Consider the following 21444-nt stretch of genomic DNA (forward strand, 5'->3'; position numbering starts at 1 on the left):
CTAAACGATGAAGCAGGGTATCGTGGTCAATGGTATCAAAGGCAGCAGAGAGGTCAAACATAATCAATCAGGAAGGCAGTCATATCATCATCAAGGGCAAGTGTAATTTTGTTGTACCACCACTACTATTAAGCATGCTTGTTTGTTTTAAATATTTTTACAAGGCACCCTTCATGCCTCGTAAAAAATATTTAAAACAAACCCAAATGATTAAAGAAAACTATAGATAAGATGTGACATAAAGCAAATCAACGGCATTGCCGTTACATCTATCAAGGATACGGCAATGGCAAATGTTCGATGTAGGCGTACACATTTTAAGCACATAACATTATAGGACATTTTTTGATGTCAATCCAAAATGCACGTTCAATTATGGGGCTATTCTGAAACAGCCGATACCCTTCCAACTTACCATGTTTTGAAAATCAAATGACCATCTATATCGTGTGATTAAATTGGTCAAACTTTTTGCGCAAAATTATTAATTTTGTTTCACGGGGTTCCCATTTTGGATATTATTTAACATCCTTTCAACGATTTGTGATTAATGATATTGTTAAATGCTCCAATATGAAAATAATTATACATAACTTGGAAAAGCTGCATGTTGACACAAGACATTGAATTCAATTTCATACATCAATTTTATATCATACAACTATAACTCATGTATTATTAATATTATATATCCACGGCAAACCCAAGCCCAAGTGCAAAGCATTCTCCCCGACTCATAAATGCGGGCATCCTTTCAGCAAATCACGGCACTGTTCACGGCCCATTTTATCTTTGAAAATGGGGCACCCTGCATCCCCTGGAACCTTGGAATTGAAAAACATGTATATCTGAACACCATCATAAATACGAACATTTAGCCCATGACGACGAATTATGGAAGCTACATGTTGCGCATACATGGTAAAAACTCCGGGGCCAATTATATTAAAAACTCCGGGGCAGCTCTATAAATGAGCTGCCCTGTTCATTTGATAATTCAACAACTCCTCCTATACCTTTGTACAGGAGCCAACCGTTGTTAATCCGTGATGAATCCACACTTTTACTGTAGCGTATACGCGAACGCGAGCGAGACTACGCGTTACGCGAGAGCGCGTAAAATTCGTCATGCCTGGAATCTTTGTGCGTATGCAAGCTTACAAGTTAAATTCAGTATTTTTCAGGTAGCGGCTAAACTTTGCCGTTTTATTCTGTAGTTTTATTACTGATATTAACAGAGAAATCATCGAAGTTTTTGTAAGACTTAGTGACAATGATTAACTGACATTTCCTCGTAAAATAATCGTGAATTATACGATTTTAGCTTCTTTTCGTTGTTGAAAGGATTCAATCATGTTTCACCGTTGTTCATCACCGTTTAACAACTCGCGTCCGGCGCTTCTGCGTGGTTTACTTCGCTTGGGCAGCTAAAGCTGCCCTCGCGAAGTAAACCACGCAGACGACGCGGCCGCATCGTTGTTAAACGGTGATGAACAACGGTGAAACATGATTGAATCCCTAATTATTTTGCCAAACGTTCTGACATACATAACTACAAGACACGATATGTAAATGACCTAAATATAACTAAAAATAAGAAAGGTCCCATTCTTTGGAATTCTTTAGATAAAAATCTGAAAGCTTCAAAATCTGTTAAACATTTCCGCAATCAATTCAAAACAAAACTGATCTCTCTATATAATTAATCTTTTCCGTTAGCACCCCCCCGTCCCTTGTCTTTTGGTTATGTTATGTGATGTTGATTTAGTTTGTTAATTTCATTTGATTTTAGGGAAAGGCTAACTTTCAGACCTTTTTGGTCCTCCAGCCTTTTCCTCCATATGTACCGTGTTTTATATATTATTTTTTATGTAATGTTATGTTATGGAAATAAAAATATGAATGAATGAATGAATGAATGAATAAATATATACCCTTGTGGAACATCACAATTTATCAGACATTACTCTAGCAATAGAGACTCTGAAATGACGATTGGTTATACGACTGGAACCCGGGACTGGAACCACTTTAGGGCTGTGCCTTTGATACCAAAGCCATGTTCTAAACGAGGAAGCAGGGCATCATAGTCAATGGTATCAAATGCAGCAGACTGGTCAACCATAATCAATCAGGAAGGCAGCCATATCATCATCATGGGAAAGTGTGATATCATTCTTTACTTTAAGCAATGCCGTTTCAGTACTATGCTTAATTTTGTAACTATACTGTAATAGTTCTTCAAGGTCGTTTGCCTGCATGTGCTAATTTACCTGGATGATGGCTGCCTTCTCAATTATCTTACCCATAAAAGCTGTATTTTGAAACAGGCCTGTAAGTCTTAAATTCATTCCAGTCCAAAGTGATCTTTTTAAGGACTTGAATCACAGTAGCAGCAAGATTTAAACATCGTCCTAGACAAAACACTTTTGGACCGAGTGAAACATACCAAATTTTTAGGTGTCTTAATAGATGAAATCCTCACCTGGAAATGTCATATTGACTGCGTTTCCAAAACTTTGTCGAGAAATATTGGTATCATGAACAAATTAAAACACTTTATTCCTGATCGAATATTACATACCCTATATTCTACTTTTATTTTGCCGTACTTCAATTATGGAATTCTAATCTGGGGGAATACATGTAAACTTTACTTACATAAACTGACCAAATTCCAAAAATGGGCAATAAGAACAATTTCTAACAGTCATTATAGAAGTCATAACCGACCTTTATTTGCCAAATATAACATTTTAAATATAGTAGATATGTACTCTCTTGAACTCGGTGTATTTATGTACAAGAATTCCATACATGAGCTACCTAATTCATGTAATGAGTATTTTACAAAACGTTCTGACATCCATGACAACCCGACAAGACGAAATAATGATCTCCAGTTAACAAAAAATAAAAGAGTTTTTTCCGACCATTCAATTCGAACGAGCGGGCCCATGCTTTGGAACTCCCTAGATAAAAAAAATAAAAACTCAAAGTCCATAAAACATTTCCGTAAACAGGTTAAACAAAATCTTATCTCTAAGTATAATTAGGCCATTCTCGAGCACTGTATTTTGTCATGTCTGTTAATCATTTTTTATTTATATTTGTGACCCATCACATCGAAACTTGCCTCATGCAACAAGTGAGGTGTCATTTTCAAGCTAAAAAGCAGCAGTTTATCCTAATGGTTAAATCTCCATTTTCATTTCTGCCGCGAGGTGGTCTGTTTCGATGTGATTTGTTGATTTCATAAGCTTTGTTTTGTTTCTTTTTTTCGTCAGGGAAAGACAGTTCTCAGGCCTTATTGGCCTTCCTGCCTTTTCCGCCATATCGTGTTTCTTTTGTACTTTATTGTAATTGATATATTTTTGATGTAGTTGTATATTTTTATATATGGAAATAAACGAATGAATAGCCTGCTTTAAATAATCAGGAACACACCACACGTGATAGAAATATTTGGGTAATCTGGGTAATTCTTGGTAAAACGACAGCAATATTTTGAAGCAATGCAGATGACACGATTTGTTGGTACAACCCATAATGATATTACAGACGTCCTTTTGCGTAAGCTTTCTAAAGCTAACTAAGTCATTCATATACCCCTACATATGTCATAGTACATTCTGGATTTCCAAATAAAATAGCGAAATGATACATTATATATTATTGAAAATAGTTGGAAGACGATTTTTTTACCCTAAAACAGTCGTTTCAAATAATGAGCTTATTTTTTCTATAACCCAACATGCTGTTAGGTGGTAAAATGTCAACACCATTGTAAGTTTAAACTGACCTTCAGCACAAAAATCAAATCCAACTAACCTTGAATGTTCGATGTGTAACACACATCTTCATCAGAAGAAGTCTTAGGATGTTGTGATGGACTTGCCCTTTTATTGACCATTAGCGACTTTCGGTCGAATGAGGGTGGGTGTTGTAGAGGGTTTGCAAGAGGCATGTTCTTCTCCCGCGTTACGTGGAAGTGGCAGCACCAGAACAAATGACGTCATTTCTGGATTTCAGCACAAGAGTCGAAGTGGTTACGTTCACTGTCCATTTGCATCATCGTATACGCATCAGCATACGTATCTAGGTTTTACTAAAGTACATAGTGACGTCATTAAACATCTTTGGTAATATTAGTATCAATTCATGTGTGCAAGTGGCGTCACTGTCATACTGTATTTTTAAGTTGTGGGAGAAGATGCATTTTAGTTGAAATCCCGTGTTTGACCCCTGCGTGACCTTTGACCACACAAGTTTCATGTGACATGTAGGGGCACGGTCAATGATCATTGTGACCAAGTAAGGTGAAAATCGATGTAAGCATGTGAGTGCTAGAGCAAATGTAATGGTTGACAGAAAGAAAGAAGAACCTGTAAGAAAAAGACACAGCTTCACGGCTGTGTAATAATAATAATAATAATAATAATAATAATAATAATAATAATAATAATAATAATAATAATAATAATAATAATAATAATAATATTAATTATTAATATATTATTACTACTACTACTACTACTACTACTACTACTACTACTACTACTACTATTACTACTACTACTACTACTACTACTACTACTACTACTACTACTACTACTACTACTACTACTACTACTACTACTACTACTACTACTACTACTACTACTACTACTACTACTACTACTACTACTACTACTACTACTACTACTACTACTACTACTACTACTACTACTACTACTACTACTACTACTACTACTACTACTACTACTACTACTGCTACTGCTACTAATAATACGCCTGATTTTCCTTCATTTTCCCCGAGATATACTAGAAATAGATCCTATTTGCGGTAAAACATCATTATTGCATCCAATGACGTTATCAATTAAGGGGGTACTACACCCCTGGCAAATTTTGTGCCTATTTTTGCATTTTTCTCAAAAATCAGCGCATTGGTGACAAATAAGATATGTATATTATAGGGGCGAGGACTACTACTACTGCACTGAAAATTCAGTAACTCAAGGTAAGTAGTTATTGCTTTATTGATCAAATATTGGTTTTCCATAATTTTTGAATGTAACTCCACAACTGTTGTATGTGCTGAAATAAAATTTTCAGTGCAGTAATTGTAGTCCTTGCCCCTATTATATACATATATTCCTTGTCACCAATGCGCTATAACTTTAGAGAAAAAAAAATGCACAACATTGGAAAATAAAGGCATAAACAGCACGCAGATAAACATTGTATTCATTATTTGACAACTGTTGTATGTGGAAATAAAATTTTCAGTGCAGTAGTTGTAGTCCTTACCCTATTATATACATATATAATGCGCAATAACTTTAGAGAAAAATGCAAAAATAGGCACAATATTGGACAGGGGTGTAGTACCCCCTTAAACCGTGCATAAACAGCACGCAGATAAACTACAGCTGTATTCATTATTTGCCCGGCTCTCGACCAATCAGAAACTAGGAAATCACATAATTAATTATGTACTAGAAATAGATCCTATTTGCACCGCCCATCTTATGACGTGATGTGTCAATCACGCCGTAAAAACAACTGTCAAAAAATCGACAGATGTTGGTATTATTTCGCCTTATTTCGCTTTGTGTTGTTGTCTCATACGAACCGAGTTTATTTGATAATTAATATATTTTAGCGGACACATTTTGGAGACAAAACGGAAGAAGACTCACCAGAGATAACTAAGGTAAGACATAATAATGTGGGTTTTACTTAAACTTGCCGACTCGTATAAAAAGAAAAAAAAGTAATAATGTGCACTCTTAAGCACGTGTATACCAATTGAATTGCTGGTTTCATATATGTATATTATTTAAACTCAGTATTATTTTAAATAGATGGTTTCAACGTTGATGATGACATTGTTGGAAATTAGATACTCAATAAGTGTGCCGTACATATAAAATGGGTATCGTGAAAATGTTCATGATTTTAATACAAACATTGTAAGGTTCACATGCTTAAACAGAAAGATTCATGCATATGTTTTGAATGATTTTTTTTCATGTACCATATATACCAACTATTAACTATTACCTCAAATTGACATTAATGTTTGTTTTAACCACACCTATTGTGTAAAATATTACTTTGTTTTTCTGCTTTTGTTGTCGTGTACGCTTTCGGATTACATTGTTATTTTGAAGTGTTATCCCCCTAGGTATATTCTAGCCTTTTGTCATTCCCTAACAAGCTGATGGAAGTAAATTTTAGATTTCAGTTACGTGAGTTATGTAAATTTCTGACTTCAAAACTCGAGGTGTGAAGGTACCTGCTCACTTGACAAAAGAAGTATATAAAATATTACGGCCCAAAATTCGCGAGAAACTGCACGGCGCCACTGACTTGTTTATACGGGATTTACTCATGAAAATAATCTAGAATCAAAATATACTACCCAGTGATTAAAGAGTTTAACTTCAACACTATACTATTTTTCGCTCACCTGGAACGTTTTCACTAGTTCGTCTAGCGTCTTCAGCAGATGGTGATGCTGTGATGATATCTTGTCAACAATTGGGATATCTCTCACGCTGAAGACGCTAGTCGAACTAGTGAAAACGTTCCAGGTGAGCGAAAAATAGTGTAGTGTTCAAGATAAACTCTTTAATCACTGGGTAGTATCATTTTATCTACCACTACGTATGAATATTCACTCGTGTATACTACCCAGTGTTGCCAAGAAGAAGTCGGCATAGTTGTGCATGCAATCACACAAAATCGGTTAAAATAATGATATACGGAAAAGAATTGGGCAAATTGCAGTCGCCCAAATAAAAATAATTGCTTCCAAGCGAAGCTAATTGCTCCATTCATTCGCTTAAGGCTACATGCTCTTTTTGGTTGAAATTTTTGGCGGGAAATAATCCCGCCAAAACATTAAAGTAATCTTTTCCCACAACTAAATATCATAGTCAGGAAATTAATGATGCATCTGGTAGCTTAGATCATAACTTTTATTATATTTAGTTGCAATTATCCCAGATAATTCTTGATTGTTTTTACAGAGTCTTCAATTGTCGAGGTTTTTGATCAAAAAACATCACTCGGTGTATTTTGAAACTCGTGGCATTAACTCTTCTCAAATTAGCCCCAAATCATAATTTATTATATGCGCGTTTAGCAAACACCAATGGAAATAATTGGACGTTGTTTGCGGAGCCTAAATTTGGTTTGATTTTATTTCACAATAATTCTAAGGTGAGAATTTTGACCTGACATTTCCTTTCTGAATTTCCAATTTAAATTCATTGATCTGTGATATTTTGAATAAATAAAGATTACGCTTACCTTTCTGCAACACTTCCCATTATCATTAAGCATCTGCTGATAACCAACATTTTAGCTGAAAACAGTCCCTTCATATCATTTTTGAACAAAATATGGTTCAAAAGTGCGTACACTACGCGTATACTGGCAGAGCGAGGTAATGAAGAGAGCTATTTAGGGTGGGGTATCTATTGTAAGCTATTAGGGTAGACATATAGTATATCTTCCCTCAAGTGACAAGATGTGTCAAGCAGGTGCACACATAAGGGCGGTATATTCAAACGGTATTGTCTGGATCATTGAGCATCGATTTCGCACGTATACACGGATGTGTGTGCTCCTCCCCAGGTTTTGACATGAATTACAAATGACGTCGTGAATGACCCAGCGTTTTCAAAATTAATCGTCGTTTATCACGAATCCTAAGAGTCGTACCAGTTCAATTCATCAAAATTAATTTGTATTAAATGAAAAACAAACAGACAAGTAGAATCATATGTTTTTCTATGACTGCATTCCTACCAAAATCTGATTTTCAGTACACTAGAAACGTGTTGATAAGTATATCTTTGAAAATCGCCGAATGTTAACCACAGTCACCGTGGCACAGTAGCCATCTTTAGCATTCATAGTGCAATTGGCAGTGGTTCGAACCCTGGTGAAAATTTTAGTATTTTTTATTCTTTTTACTAATGCGCTCTGCCGTTTTTCAAACACGCCCCTGAATTAAATTGATGGGCAAGTACCCTTAACAATATTTCGATTGTTACTCTGATTTTTAAAGTCATTGAGGCGCCCGGTGGCCTAGCGGAACGGGCACTGACTCATAATCGGAAGATTGCGGGTTCGAGCCCCGGTGACGCCATCGTGTTGTGCCCTTGAGTAAGGTGCTTTATCTCGATTACTCCTTTCCACCCAGGTGTTTAAATGGGTACCGGCATTCTTAAATGCTGGGAAGGTAACAGACTCGCTGTAGAGGAGGTGTAGTGATCCCCCTATAGCAACATTACATGGAGAAGTCTGGCCCAATCGTCAATGAAAGAGAGATGGGCACTCCGATCGCTGTTTATACAGGATCGTCTCCTTTACATTTACCTTAAAGTCATTGAACATAATAATAAAACTTCCAAATTGCTTAGGCGAGAGTGGGAGTGAGAGAGATGAGAGGAAAAGATTAAAAGGATGAGGGAGGGAGGATAGGATATAGAAGGGGACAGGAGAGGAAAGACGACGAGAGGAATATGAGTAGAGGCGGTTGGAATTTGCCGATATTTACAGCATTTGAACTGTCACCAAAGACGCTATTTTTTCAAATTCACTTCAATTCAATTTTTTTTTTAAATAGTTTTCAGTTATAATGATCATATGGATACAATGTGCAAACTGCGTAGGAGAGTAAAATGCCACACAAAGAAAATATCGTCAGCCTGCTACGCTAATTGCATGTTTTAAATGTTTCTCATTTGGAATTTTGATTTTCTGAGTAATAAACCCATAATTAATCAAATTTCCAGCCGCATTCTTCATTAACTTGTGGAATACATCAAAAGAAATACTAATCTATTTTTTATGAAAATGTTATAACATGGTTTTAAGGGTATACGAGGTATTGTTGGTCGAAGTGCCAAAAAAAAATCGATTTTCATTATCTGAATCAATATATTATTGAAAAATAACACTTTGGTGTTTGGCAACAGTTCATTCTACAAATCATATACTTTGAAAGCTTGCTTAATTCATTGTTGTTCATGAGTTATGTACGTTTTACAAAAGTGTTGTTGTTTCAGCCCTCTTTACAACATAACTCAAGAACCACAGGACCTACAGAAGTATATCTGTGATCTTTGAATTATTCTACACGCTCGCTATGAATTGAGCAATGCAATATTTGCTAAAGATGCTGTGAACTATTTTTTTCCTGCTGATTCAACCAACAATACATCGTATACCCTTAACACTGTCAATCCAGACTTATGTACTTATCCAGTTATTTTGTCACCCCTGGCATATACAGTAAGCCAAAAAATTAAAGTACCAGTTTCGTTCACCTCCTGTATATCCTCAATAAAGACAGATATGTCATAATTGGAACCAGCAGCCAATAGCCGCATCTGTTAGCACGAATTTAAGACCTCATTTGTTGAAATTGTTTAAGAAATAAAGTCACGGCGATCCCAAAACCCAATGAAGATACCGATTTAAAAGTTGCAGTTTGCTGCATTAAATGCCCTATTGATTTGTACACAAAGTGCTGGTGAACAAGAGAACTAGCCTTGCACTTCCATTGATTAGCACGTTAAAATTAGCGTCGTGCTTTCATTGATTAGAACACAAAAGTGCAACTTTTGATTTCGTTTCTTCTTTAGATTTTAGATCACCGTTTCTTTAATTCTTATTGGTTAAAACCAATATTTCAACAAATAAGGTCTTAAATCAGAGCTAAAGAGTACTGAAATTTATTTTAAACTCCAATATTAACTTTGTTTTGAAAAATCCTGTCTCATGAATAATCCCATGTGCGGCACGGCGTTACACAAATAATTTGCTGATCATGCAGTTTTATTAATTAATTAATTAGTTAAACGTTATTATTAAAAAAACGTTTTGACCAAGTTCGTTAATAACAAGTTTATAGTGTTTTTTTCGTGTGCTGGGTTTTTGAAAGATATTCCTTTTCTTTTACTTTTTAGACAAAACGATTGAACTGACTTGGAGGAATCAGAAAGCAATTCGACGATGAACAACGCAAGAATTTTAGCCTTTCTGCTACTTTTAGTAGCTGCTACTTCTGTAATGGCCAAACCAAGCTCCAAGAATAAAGCTAAAGCTGGACCTGGACCTCGAGGTGGACCTGGATCTGCATCTGCAGCTGCTTCTTTGTCTGGATCTGGACCTGAATCTGGACCTGAATCTGGACCTGAATCTGGACCTAAAGGTGGATTTAAAGGTGTATCTGGACCAGGAACTGGATCTAAAGGAGGATCTAAAGTTGCTCCTAATGGTGGATCTAAAGGTGGATCTGGATCTGGACCTGGATCTGGAAATGGACATGGATCTAAAGGTGGATCTAAAGGTGCATCTGGACCAGGAACTGGATCTAAAGGAGGATCTAAAGTTGCTCCTAATGGTGGATCTAAGGGTGGATCTGGATCTGGACCTGGATCTGGAAATGGACATGGACCTAAAGGTGGATCTAAAGGTGTATCTGGACCAGGATCTGGACCTAAAGGTGGATCTAAAGGTGGATCTGGATCTGGATCTGGACATGGACGTGGACATAAGCATGGACATGGATCAGAACATGGACTTGGACATAAGTATGGACATGGATCGGAACATGGACTTGGACATAAGTATGGACATGGATCGGAACATGGACTTGGACATAAGTATGGACATGGGTCCGGGCATGGACATGGACATGGACCAGGATCTGGAAATGGACATGGACCTAAAGGTGGATCTGAAGGTGGATCTGGACCAGGATCTGGAAATGGACATGGACCTAAAGGTGGATCTGGACCTGGATCTGGACCTAAAGGTGGATCTAAATGTGGATCTGGTAATGGAAATGGACATGGACATATGCATGGACCTGGATGTGGACATGGACATGGATGTGGACATGGGAATGGCCAATGTCAAAATGGCTATTGTGGTTGTATATGTCCTGTTGGCTTTACTGGACGCAACTGTGAAATTGTAAGTGAAAGAATTAGTTAAATGTTTAGTGTTCAAAAACAATGATTAGAAGATAATATAATACCGATCTAAAGTGTCAAACACAAGGTTTAGCTGGATTTTAATTTGCACATATTATGCTGTCAATCGCATAAATAGTTAAGGAGCGTCTTTCAGAGTGCTAAATGATTGATATTCTAATATAGTATCAACATCTAGGTGCTTAAACTGTGTACATTAAGTATAATTTCCATTTGTATATAGACTGATGTATACATCAGATCTACTTTTAGTGCAGGTTAGTAGTATATCCGTCTCTATTAGCGTTATGAATATTCAAGAGGTAAAATGTCTCTTCCAATCAATAAATCAATATTGGAGACAAAATCGATATATCAATAATCGATCGGCACATTAGTAATCGATCGATAAATCTATAAGAACTTTATTAATGAGGATGAAATTACTGTTTAAAAATAAATATGTAGTTCATAACTAACCTTTTGACCTCTTGACCCGGAACCGAAAGTTGATACAGACAGGTATACTACTACCGTGTCTTATTTCTGTTCCCATTTCCACGAATGATGTCCTAAATCCGAGCTAAAAGACGCAGCAATTGGCTGCTAATTATGACATATATTGGTATATACAAGGGCAATAATATATAATACCTGAATTATTTTACTCTGTGACTGCCACTGTCTCATAAGCAATCAATAAAATTAAAGTACAAATCAATAAGTAAGTAAATTAAAACACATAACCCTACATGATTAAGCCGATGAAAACTTACCCGAATGGTTGATAAGACTATATAACTCACCCAAATAGAGTGTATGGAAATATTGTATGGTTAATTGATCCAAATATGATGAAAACATGGAATTAACGACAATGGCTGTTTTAATATAGGGACACCATCATTCTCGTGCTATCTACATATTCCCATTGCTTATGACCTGTTGTTTATATCCCGTTCACAGACGAGAAACAAAAACAGACCGCGTGCAACCAATCAAAGTCCCCCGCGTGTAATGTATGCTCTGAGTTCTCGCATATTCATGAGGGCCGATTGTTCGATCGTGCCGTGTCTAACAATCATGCCAGCGTTGCGTGCCTTCGCACAGTGGTGTGCGTTGCACATTGAAAGGGGGGGGGGGTCAGGTTGTTCAGTTCCCCCGAATGGAGTCTGATTTAGGTGTGTAAGGTAAAGTTTTAGCGTTTTCCACCGAATTTCCCCTAATTTCCCCCCGAATGACCAACAAAACGTGCCCCCCCCTTTGCGCACGCCACTGCCTTCGCGTATACGCGATAAGCGTTGTGTTCTTTTGCGATATCGTTAATGACCATAAAAATAAGCGGTAAATGCGTAGCAGTTTTCCTGTCGCATTTCATGGAACAATCGGCCCTCATTATCGGATGATGCGGAGACTTTGACTGGAGACTTTGACGTGGTCTATTTCTTTCTCGTCTGTGGTCCCGTTATTACCCTTATGAGCTGTCGTCCTACTGCATAATGCTTTTTAAGTTTATTATAATGTTTGTATATTGGTTAATTTCCAGTGTCAATCTCACCAGGCTGCTCCTCAGGTGGTTCCTCCTCATTAGGTGGCAGCTCCACAGCGACGACATCAGCACCAATGCCTCAGGCGAATACAGCGCCGACGCCTCAGGCATAGACAGTTTCTATACTGTGTTAAAAAGAGTTATAATTTGTTATTTATTATCATATGAAAGCACATCTTATTTAAGTATCACAGGAAAGCACATTAGTTCACTAAAGTTTATTTAGTATCAAAGGAAAGCATCAGTTCATCTCAATTTGCTACCGCATCTGAAATCACCATGGGCACAATTAAATCACCTTCTACATCATGTGAACTTGACCCTGGGAGCCTAGGCCTTCTAACAGCCTTGATATTCCCACAATTCTTTCTCGTTTTGATTATCTTTGATACGAAGAATTATGTTTGCTATTGAATACCTGTGGAATAATACAATATTAGCTTAATAATCTATTCTTCACACAAGCAGTCAATAGGTTTCCGGCATTTCCATCGCAGCCGAACTGATGCTTTCAATAATTCCATCTTTGTCGTTTTCCCTAGGTTATGATCCAACTTACCAAATGATGTCTCCAGTAAATGATGTCTCCAGTAAAATTGTCTTTAGTTTGTTTTCATTTTCGCGTAAATTGCGTAGTTGTATGTACTATTATCCGTAATATGTAGTTTGTGGGGTCTTTTAATCGTTTTTTTTTTTTTAATAAAATATTTTTCTTTTTCGTCAACGGGGTTATCGGAGACCCACTTTAAAGTTATTTAGTTCGCTATTAGGGAATCTGCCAGGGACCCGTTGACTGCATATATTGGTAAATATATGTTTTTCCTCTCTGTGTTTGTATGTTTGCCTGCCTGGATTATCAATAAATCAAATCAAATTAATCAACAATTTACAATCACTCATAAAACAAGACATTGAATTGCACCATGTATTACACAAATAGTCATTTAGTCGCTTTACTATGGTTGTTCCTCAAATAGCCTTAAGACTGCGCATGCCAAACCTTTGCTGAAAAACCCAGGCTTGATAAAGAAATTCCTAAAAGACTATAGACATATAGCAAATACTATGTTTCTCAGGACCATTGAACATGTTATATCGTCAAGAATCTCTGATCACATGCATGCACATAATTTATCAGATATTTGCCAGCCTGCTTACAAAATTAATCATGAGGTGTTGAAATTTGCTTTTATTAAAGTATAATAATATTTTATTTTGTATGGAAGCGTTGCAGCACTGATTTTATTCCATCTTAGTGCTGCTTTGACACTGTGGACTATAATATTTTTCAGTCATTGACCTCTATTAAAAGGATGTAAAATGTGACCTTTGACCGTTTAGCTCATACCTTAAGAACATTATGTCGCAGACAGTTCAAACTATGTTTTTAATTCTTAAGATGAAAAGAGCTTGGATAAATATGTTATCCTTGTGTTACCGTCTAAATCCAAAATAGCCCCCACCCCAACACCAAAGACAATATTTGTCAAGTAAGCACCAATAATATCTGAAATTCTAATTTAATTTTGCACTAATACATTGTTGAAAAGTGAATGATAAGACATTAAATTTTTTCATTGGTGGAGGTGAATTATAAATAAAATACTGGAATAACTTACGAATTTTGCGAATTTTCATCCAATCTCATTGGACTTCATCTGGCAACTGCAAAGATACTCCGGTATTGATCGTATCTTTGCAGTTGCCAGATGAAGTCCAATGAGATTGGATGAAAATTCGCAAAATTCGTAAGTTATTCCAGTATTTTATTTATAATTCACCTCTGTTTCTACGACTGGATGAATCATAATATACATCAAGATTTTTTCATTGGTATTTTGTGAAATAAAAAAAAAATGGCAGTATTGACAACGTTTAATAACATTTGAATACATACAGCTTATTTCTAAATAGAGGTATTACACTTTCATGTAAAAGGACCTATTTTGTTTTTAATAAACTGCTTAACGACTACCATGATATTTTAAATTCAACAAACAAGGTATCAGATTGCTCGTCTTTGCACATAGATTACAAATATGGTTAAATATTTCCAACATTTGCATTCAGTTTTGAGTTATAAGCTTTTGTTTCAATCCGAGGGCAAGAAGACAGTAAGTCCAAAAATAATAAATCGATCAATATCGATCAATATTACATATATTTACTTGGTTGATATACAAAATGATTCTTCTTGCCTATACCTTAGAAGTATCTTTTTTGGTTTCCAAATTATCTTATTTTAAAAAGTTTAAGGATCATATCTCAAAATGCCAAATATGGACTTACGGTCTTCTTGCACTCAGGTCTTATTATTAATATTGACCGATTTGATCATAACATCTTGCGTGGACGTAAGGCGTGTTAATACACCTATATTTTAATAATGTATGACTGCTATCCTCGGTATGTTCCTACCTTACCGTGCCGAATTCGACAGTCGCAATTCCGCGATAAGAACTAAAGTACCTACCGTCGTTGGGCAGGAAACCAAACTGTACTTGTGGCCCATGAACATGTTTAAAACAAAATTGCCAAGATGCTACATAGTTTTAAAACATGTCCTGGGGCCACCGACGAATAGGAGACTTTTTTCTGTCAAACGACGGGACGTACTTTTTTATATATGATTTTGTTTTCAACAAATTACAAAAATATGATGCGTTTTAGGGTGTTGGATCGCTATCACTGTTTATCTCATTGAATAACGTATGACATTTTATTTGCATGGTCTTTAGTGGTATTGTGAAAGCTAAACTTGTATTTACTTTATTAGTATTTGAAATTGCAATTAAAAGTCCAACGTCTCTGGAGCAAATGATGTCGTGAAGCGTGTTTATTTTAATTACCAACTAATCGAGGGCTTAGAACCAGAAGTAGCTATGTCCACAATTACATGTTACTCATTTCGGCAACAAATGGACGGTTAATTCTGCCCTTTATAATATAATGTAAGTGACTTTGGGGTATATACATGGTCACTGTTTAAGTGACCATGCATATACCCCAAAGTCACTATACCCCACCCGGGTGCAAATATTGACATATATCTGTTAATCACACACAGGGTGTAACAATAAAATTTGTACAATTTTGAAAAGAGAATAACACAAGTATGTCGCTTATTTTTTGGTTTGATATTTATATATCTATCAAGATAATTTTTTAGCCACCAGATAAACTTTTATCGATGGTATACAAGTGAAGATATGGCCAATTATGTAACCTATTCTTAAAGTTGAACTTTGGCCACTTTTGTCTAAGTGTTATAAAAGTGACTGAATAGAGTTGAACCATGACCAGTTGGACGGTGCTCTTAGGTAGTTTTAAACAAAGGGGTATAAATGATCACATAATCCTTGAGTTTTTGAAACTAAGCACTGAAATAACAACCTCATGTTAGTTTCCCCACATCAAATTGGTGTATTTTAAAAGGCTTAGGAATATAGTACTGAAATATTTGTATATAAACATATATATGCAAAATGTCCTGCTCGCAATACTCGCTCTATTCCATGTTATCATGCATATATTTCGACATTTGGCCATTTTAGGTTTTGCAGAAACATCTTTAAAATGGGTTGAAAATAACAACAGATAATGCTTAAAAAATCGGACATCTGGGAGGGTGTGGCAAGGATATCTTGGCAGACCGAGAGGGAGGCCGGCAACATTATTACAGATTGCAGATTGAACAGCCTAACTTAATCATGCTCTCTGGAGCATATGTAGTTGTTATTGTACAGGGTGAGTCAAAAAAAGTGCAATAGAGAAAAGAATCCATTTTTATTTAAGAACCAATTTGAACCTTATAGGTTTTAAAACATTTTATAAATGATATATCCATTAGTAACCTTATGTGAAAAAACCAAGGAATTAGCATTTTCCGTTTTCTTTTTATGACACATTTTATAGCGATACCCAATTTTAATGTTTGTTCAAGAAACATCTAAAACTTGAAAGACAGCCCACTCTTTGTAGGTAGATTTGGAACAACTGCTATTTTCTTAACCTCATTGGCATTGAAATGAAACGGAGCACCCAAATTGTTATTGTCCTTGGTCTTGTTGAAGGAAAAGAAACATTATTTGTTGTTATTTTTATTTTACCTTTACTTTAAAGATGTTTATTCTCTATCAAAAACATACACATTTGCAGGCGGATTTTTCAAATGTCGAAATAAAATGCGCACAAATTGACGTGGAGTGAATTATAAAATATCCAGTAAGTTGGACATACTGGGATTAAAAAACTGGAGTTGGGAGTCGAGTGAGGTATGGAGGACTTAAGGTAATGTTAAAAAGTTTGTTTGAACAGAAAAAAGATATTAAAATAACGCAAAAATCAACCTTATTTAAGTTAAAATCAGTTTCTGAGCTGGTGCCTTTATCGTGCATTGTGTGCTCTCATTCAAAATACATGGTACCTCTTGGACAAAATGGAATTGGGTATCGTAGCAAAAGGACTCATAAAAATTAAACGGTAGATGTGATTGACTTCAGTTTTTCACAACAGGTGGCTATTGAGTGTGGCATTTATAGAAACTTTCAATAATTGGAAAGTTCAAAGTAGTTATTACATAAATATCGATTCTTTGCACTATTGCACTATTTGCACTAAGACAACCAAACTGTCACTGTGCACTCTGCAATATTGTGATGGATGGGACACCATATTAAATGTTGCGGATATATTTGTTGCAGGGCAATTTTTCACGCGTGTAATTTGGAAAAGATCATTTCAAGATGTGTGAAATTACAAATTGTTCAAATCACCTTAAGGGGGTACTACTATTTTTGCATTTTTCTCAAAAATTATAGCACATTGGTGACAAGTAAGATATGTATATTATAGGGACAAGGACTGCAACTACTGTACTGTACTGTTCAGCAACTCAAAGCAATTAGTTATTGATTTATTGATCAAATATTGGTTTTCCCTCATTTTTGACTGTAATTCCACAACTGTTGTCTGTGCTGAAATAAAATTTCCAGTACAGTAGTTGTAGTCCTTGCCCCTATAATATACATATCTTACTTGTCCCCAATGCGCTATAATTTTTGAGAAAATTGCAAAAATAGGCACAAAATTGGGCAGGGGTGTAGTACCCCCTTAACGGGTAAAAGGTCGACAAAATAGTTGAAAATATTGATCGATTCCATGTGTGCATTAACGCATTTTATTTATTACGCGAGGAATCGTGTGCTATACATGTGCATATATTAATATTAATTGTGAGAATAAAAACTGTCTTTTTACGCTAATGCAGTATTTTCCTGAGAGCGAATTTCAGTGACGTCATAGGCCACGCCTCCTTTTTAGGTGCAAACAATTCAAATTACTCCTATCAAGTTGTAATGTATATCAAATTCTTCCTCAGGATAAATAAGAATAAAAAAGTGATTTATCAGATGTGTCTAAAATGCTTTAGTTGTACGATATGACCCCAAACAGGTCAAATGTCAACAAACGCTTCTACCGGTATCAAATTCTCAACATGCTCCAATTTTAATGAACATGTTATCAAATTGTATATAATGACACATGATTGATAATTATATAGTTTACAAGACATACAATGCTTAGTTTCAGCAGGCTTTGAGGTCAAAGGTCAAGCACTATACAATTTACATTAGTATTATTGCTATATTTGATACGCTACCCAACTGGTCTCTGTGACTACAGCAAACTATACTATGTTAATTCCCGTGTCAGGACACACAATTTGAGACCATTTTCGGAGCATATTGAAAATTTGACCCATGTCGAAAAGTTTATTGACCTTTGACCTGTTTGGGCTCATATCGTACAACCAAAGCATCTTAGGCACAACTGATGATTGACCTCTTTGTTCCTTATGACCAGAGGAAGAATTGAGCTACATTACAACTTGATTGGACCATTTTGATTGTTTTACCCATAACAAAACCGGGGCGTGGCCTATAACTTCATTATCATGGTCAAATTTTCGGGCACCCTTTTGAGATTTCTTTTCAGCCCCTAAGGAAAGCCCACACCAAGTTTGATGCTTGTATTCATAAGTGCACTGTCAATACAGTTATTAACCCCCCCTTAACTGTATGTTCACTCTTTTATTAAGTAGTAATTGTGGCCATTACTGCTGTTCCATAAACACATGAAGCAGGTGAATCTTGACCTAATAATTTTTTTCTTGTGGTGAATCTTGAACTAATATTTTTGGACAGAAGGTGAATCTTTGCCTAAACATAAATTTTGAAGGGTGAATCAAGGTGAACGGCTGCATTATAATTAAAGACAGAGATAAAAAGATTTTATCGCGTCTGACGTCATCTGTCAATCAAATTCAACCACGGTTTGTTTACAAGTGTCGTGATGATGACTTGCTGAACGCGGCCTGCCGCGGCGGCGGTATAACCGGGCGCCTTATTGTTAATTTTGCAGCTTCAAACATGCAAACCATCTCAAAAGTTAGGTCTTTATAGTCGGAAACTTTCTTTTGCGAAGGCACCATGTCAACAATGCCTAAAAAAGCTGCTTTTTGCCTTGTAAAAGTACGTAATGTTTCGCCATTTGCTGCCATTCCTTTTCTCCGATCAGCACCAGATAGATCGGTCTTCCTTTTAGGCGCTATTAACCTGTGTAAACCAATCAAGGATCGTAATTGACAGTGACATCAGACGCGATACATGCTTTTTATCGCTGTTTTAATTATAATAACATGTTTTAAATTCGCTTATACACACATTTATTTTCTTTGTAACCGTGAACATTGTTTGTCAAGAAGCCCCTCATCTTTGTGAGAAATCCGGTTGTTTTAAGATTAATTCTTTTTTTTTCTTAGTCTCCTTCAGATTCTGAATGAAATCAGCTACAGAGTATAACATTGGATTTATGGAGGCATTTATAGGCAGTATAAAAACCACCGTCCATGTGTACAATATCAACGGGATTTGAACCCCTGAAAGAGAGATGATTGACGTTACGATAATGGGCATCCAACTCATTAAGTTTGTACCAACTATTATACACATACGCAGTGCCATTTTCATGTTTTGTTCAATGCTTTGGGAGCTAGCGGCCTTTCCTGAACTCCAAGCAGCAACAAAAATTGCAATATACGCTACAATTATCATTATACAGGCGATACAATTTATGACTATAAAAAGACTTATACCGAAGTACCACGACGGTTCTGACTTCGAAAATACTTCCATTTCAAATATAAGCATAGCTTCTTGTTTTAATGAAATGCTTTCTATTTCTTCACTAATTTTTGAAGGGCGCATTATTAATGGTAACCCAATACAAACATCGGTAAGGCCATAAAACTTACTGTCTGACTTGCCAGCTAGCAGTGATGAAACTAAAGCTAATGTAATGGTGACTACCCAAATGCAAATGATCAGAAAAACACACTTTTTTGACTTCAAATGATTAATACTGAACGGGTAAACACACCTATGATAGCGATCAAATGTTATAGCAGTGAGCAGAAGCAAAGATGTTTCACATGATATCACAGCTAAGAAATTTGCAAATCTGCACAATGAACTTAATCGCCATTTATCTGAATAAAGAAAAAACGTGTTTCCCTGGGATGTATCTATTCCAGCTAGCACAAGCATGTACACGCCCATCATAAAGTCCGATATGGCTAAATTGAAGATCAAAATATTTGAAATGGTTTTCGTTTCATTGTTCTGCTTCCTTTGAATTCGCCGCCAACACACGGCGACATTTACTACAATAGTTGATATTCCAAATAGCCAAAGAAACAGCCGTAGAGTAATGTTTTTCATCAAGCGTCCGCACATGAACAGCACTGGTTGTACTTCCGTGGAGACACACTTATCGATGGTCTTGTGGCAACATAATCTATGGTCGTCGACGTATCTGAAAAATACCAAAAACAATATATAATCAAATGGTCTAAGAGAATCAAATAATTTAAAGCGGACAAATAACCCCCACCCTCCAAAAAACCACAACATATTACAAAGATCGGATTTGGATAAAAATATGAATAATGTATTAGGTAAACAATACTTATTAAAGGTGTAACATTTTTTAAAAAGTTAAATCGAAACTCTGGAAATAATTTAGCAAATTACATGCGACAGTTGCGTCCAGCACATCCGGTCTTCATCAGACATCTGGTTGGTCACGTGACAAACGACGGGAAATGTTTCCAAAGTTTGTCTCAGGCGTGTGGCACTTGAAATCGGAGACCTCATTTCTGTCTGTAGCTAGTTGCTCCAAATGAATCTCTCCCAAATGGCTTCACTACAGACCTTCACTACAGACTGTAGTACAGTCAAAATGGCTTTCCTATTGAATGCAGTGAGTCCCAAATGGGCAAGGTTAAACCAATAACGTCGACCAAGCTCACGTAATGCCCAGAGTACTGCAGTTTTTAATCACTTTTTAATGTTTTTAACAATTTCTTTAAGCCTGCGGAGGTTGTGATCTTCGACAAATAAGAAATGTGGTCCGAGCGGAGTGTTAGGGAAGCCATTTAGGAGTGAGTGGAACAGGCAGCAAACAAAAAAATGTGCCACACGCCTGGGCCAAGCTTTGCAAAATTTCCCCGCCTTTTTTCACGTGACAAATCAGATGTAACTGTCACGTGTAAATTGCAAATGTATTTGAAGAAATTCTTTCCAAAAGGCGCTCAAACCATTCACATTTTTCTGGTATAATTATTTTAACATTTTTCAGTTTAATTGACATTTGTTGATTGGAATGTATATGTTTGTAGCCCTGGTTTTTATTCTATTTTCAATATTATTCTGTCGCCTAAAAATCCTCCAATGCAAATTGGATTTAGCTCGTTTTGAACAAAAATTATAACTTTCTTTTATATTTATTATTTTCGTCTTCGCAATTCGGAGGTTAAAGAGACTTGTAATT

General features: G+C 36.1%; 1 protein-coding gene across 2 annotated transcripts; it reads left to right on the top strand.

Annotated features, from left to right (window-relative positions):
* The first annotated feature begins 5604 nt into the window (after nt 1–5604).
* Nucleotides 5605–12738, top strand: LOC140162952 (uncharacterized). Of its 2 annotated transcripts, XM_072186271.1 has the most exons (4): nt 5605–5719; nt 9993–10249; nt 10280–11004; nt 12550–12738. In XM_072186271.1, exons 2-4 carry the CDS (start codon nt 10039–10041, stop codon nt 12592–12594), a joined length of 981 nt encoding a protein of 326 aa, XP_072042372.1. In that variant the 5' UTR covers nt 5605–5719; nt 9993–10038; the 3' UTR covers nt 12595–12738. The 2 variants fall into 2 exon arrangements, with proteins under 2 accessions (XP_072042372.1, XP_072042371.1); XM_072186270.1 differs by having other exon boundaries at nt 9993–11004.
* The last annotated feature ends 8706 nt before the right edge of the window (nt 12739–21444 follow it).

This window comes from Amphiura filiformis, chromosome 10 (genome assembly GCF_039555335.1).
Source record: "Amphiura filiformis chromosome 10, Afil_fr2py, whole genome shotgun sequence".
NCBI classification, from domain to species: domain Eukaryota; kingdom Metazoa; phylum Echinodermata; class Ophiuroidea; order Amphilepidida; family Amphiuridae; genus Amphiura; species Amphiura filiformis.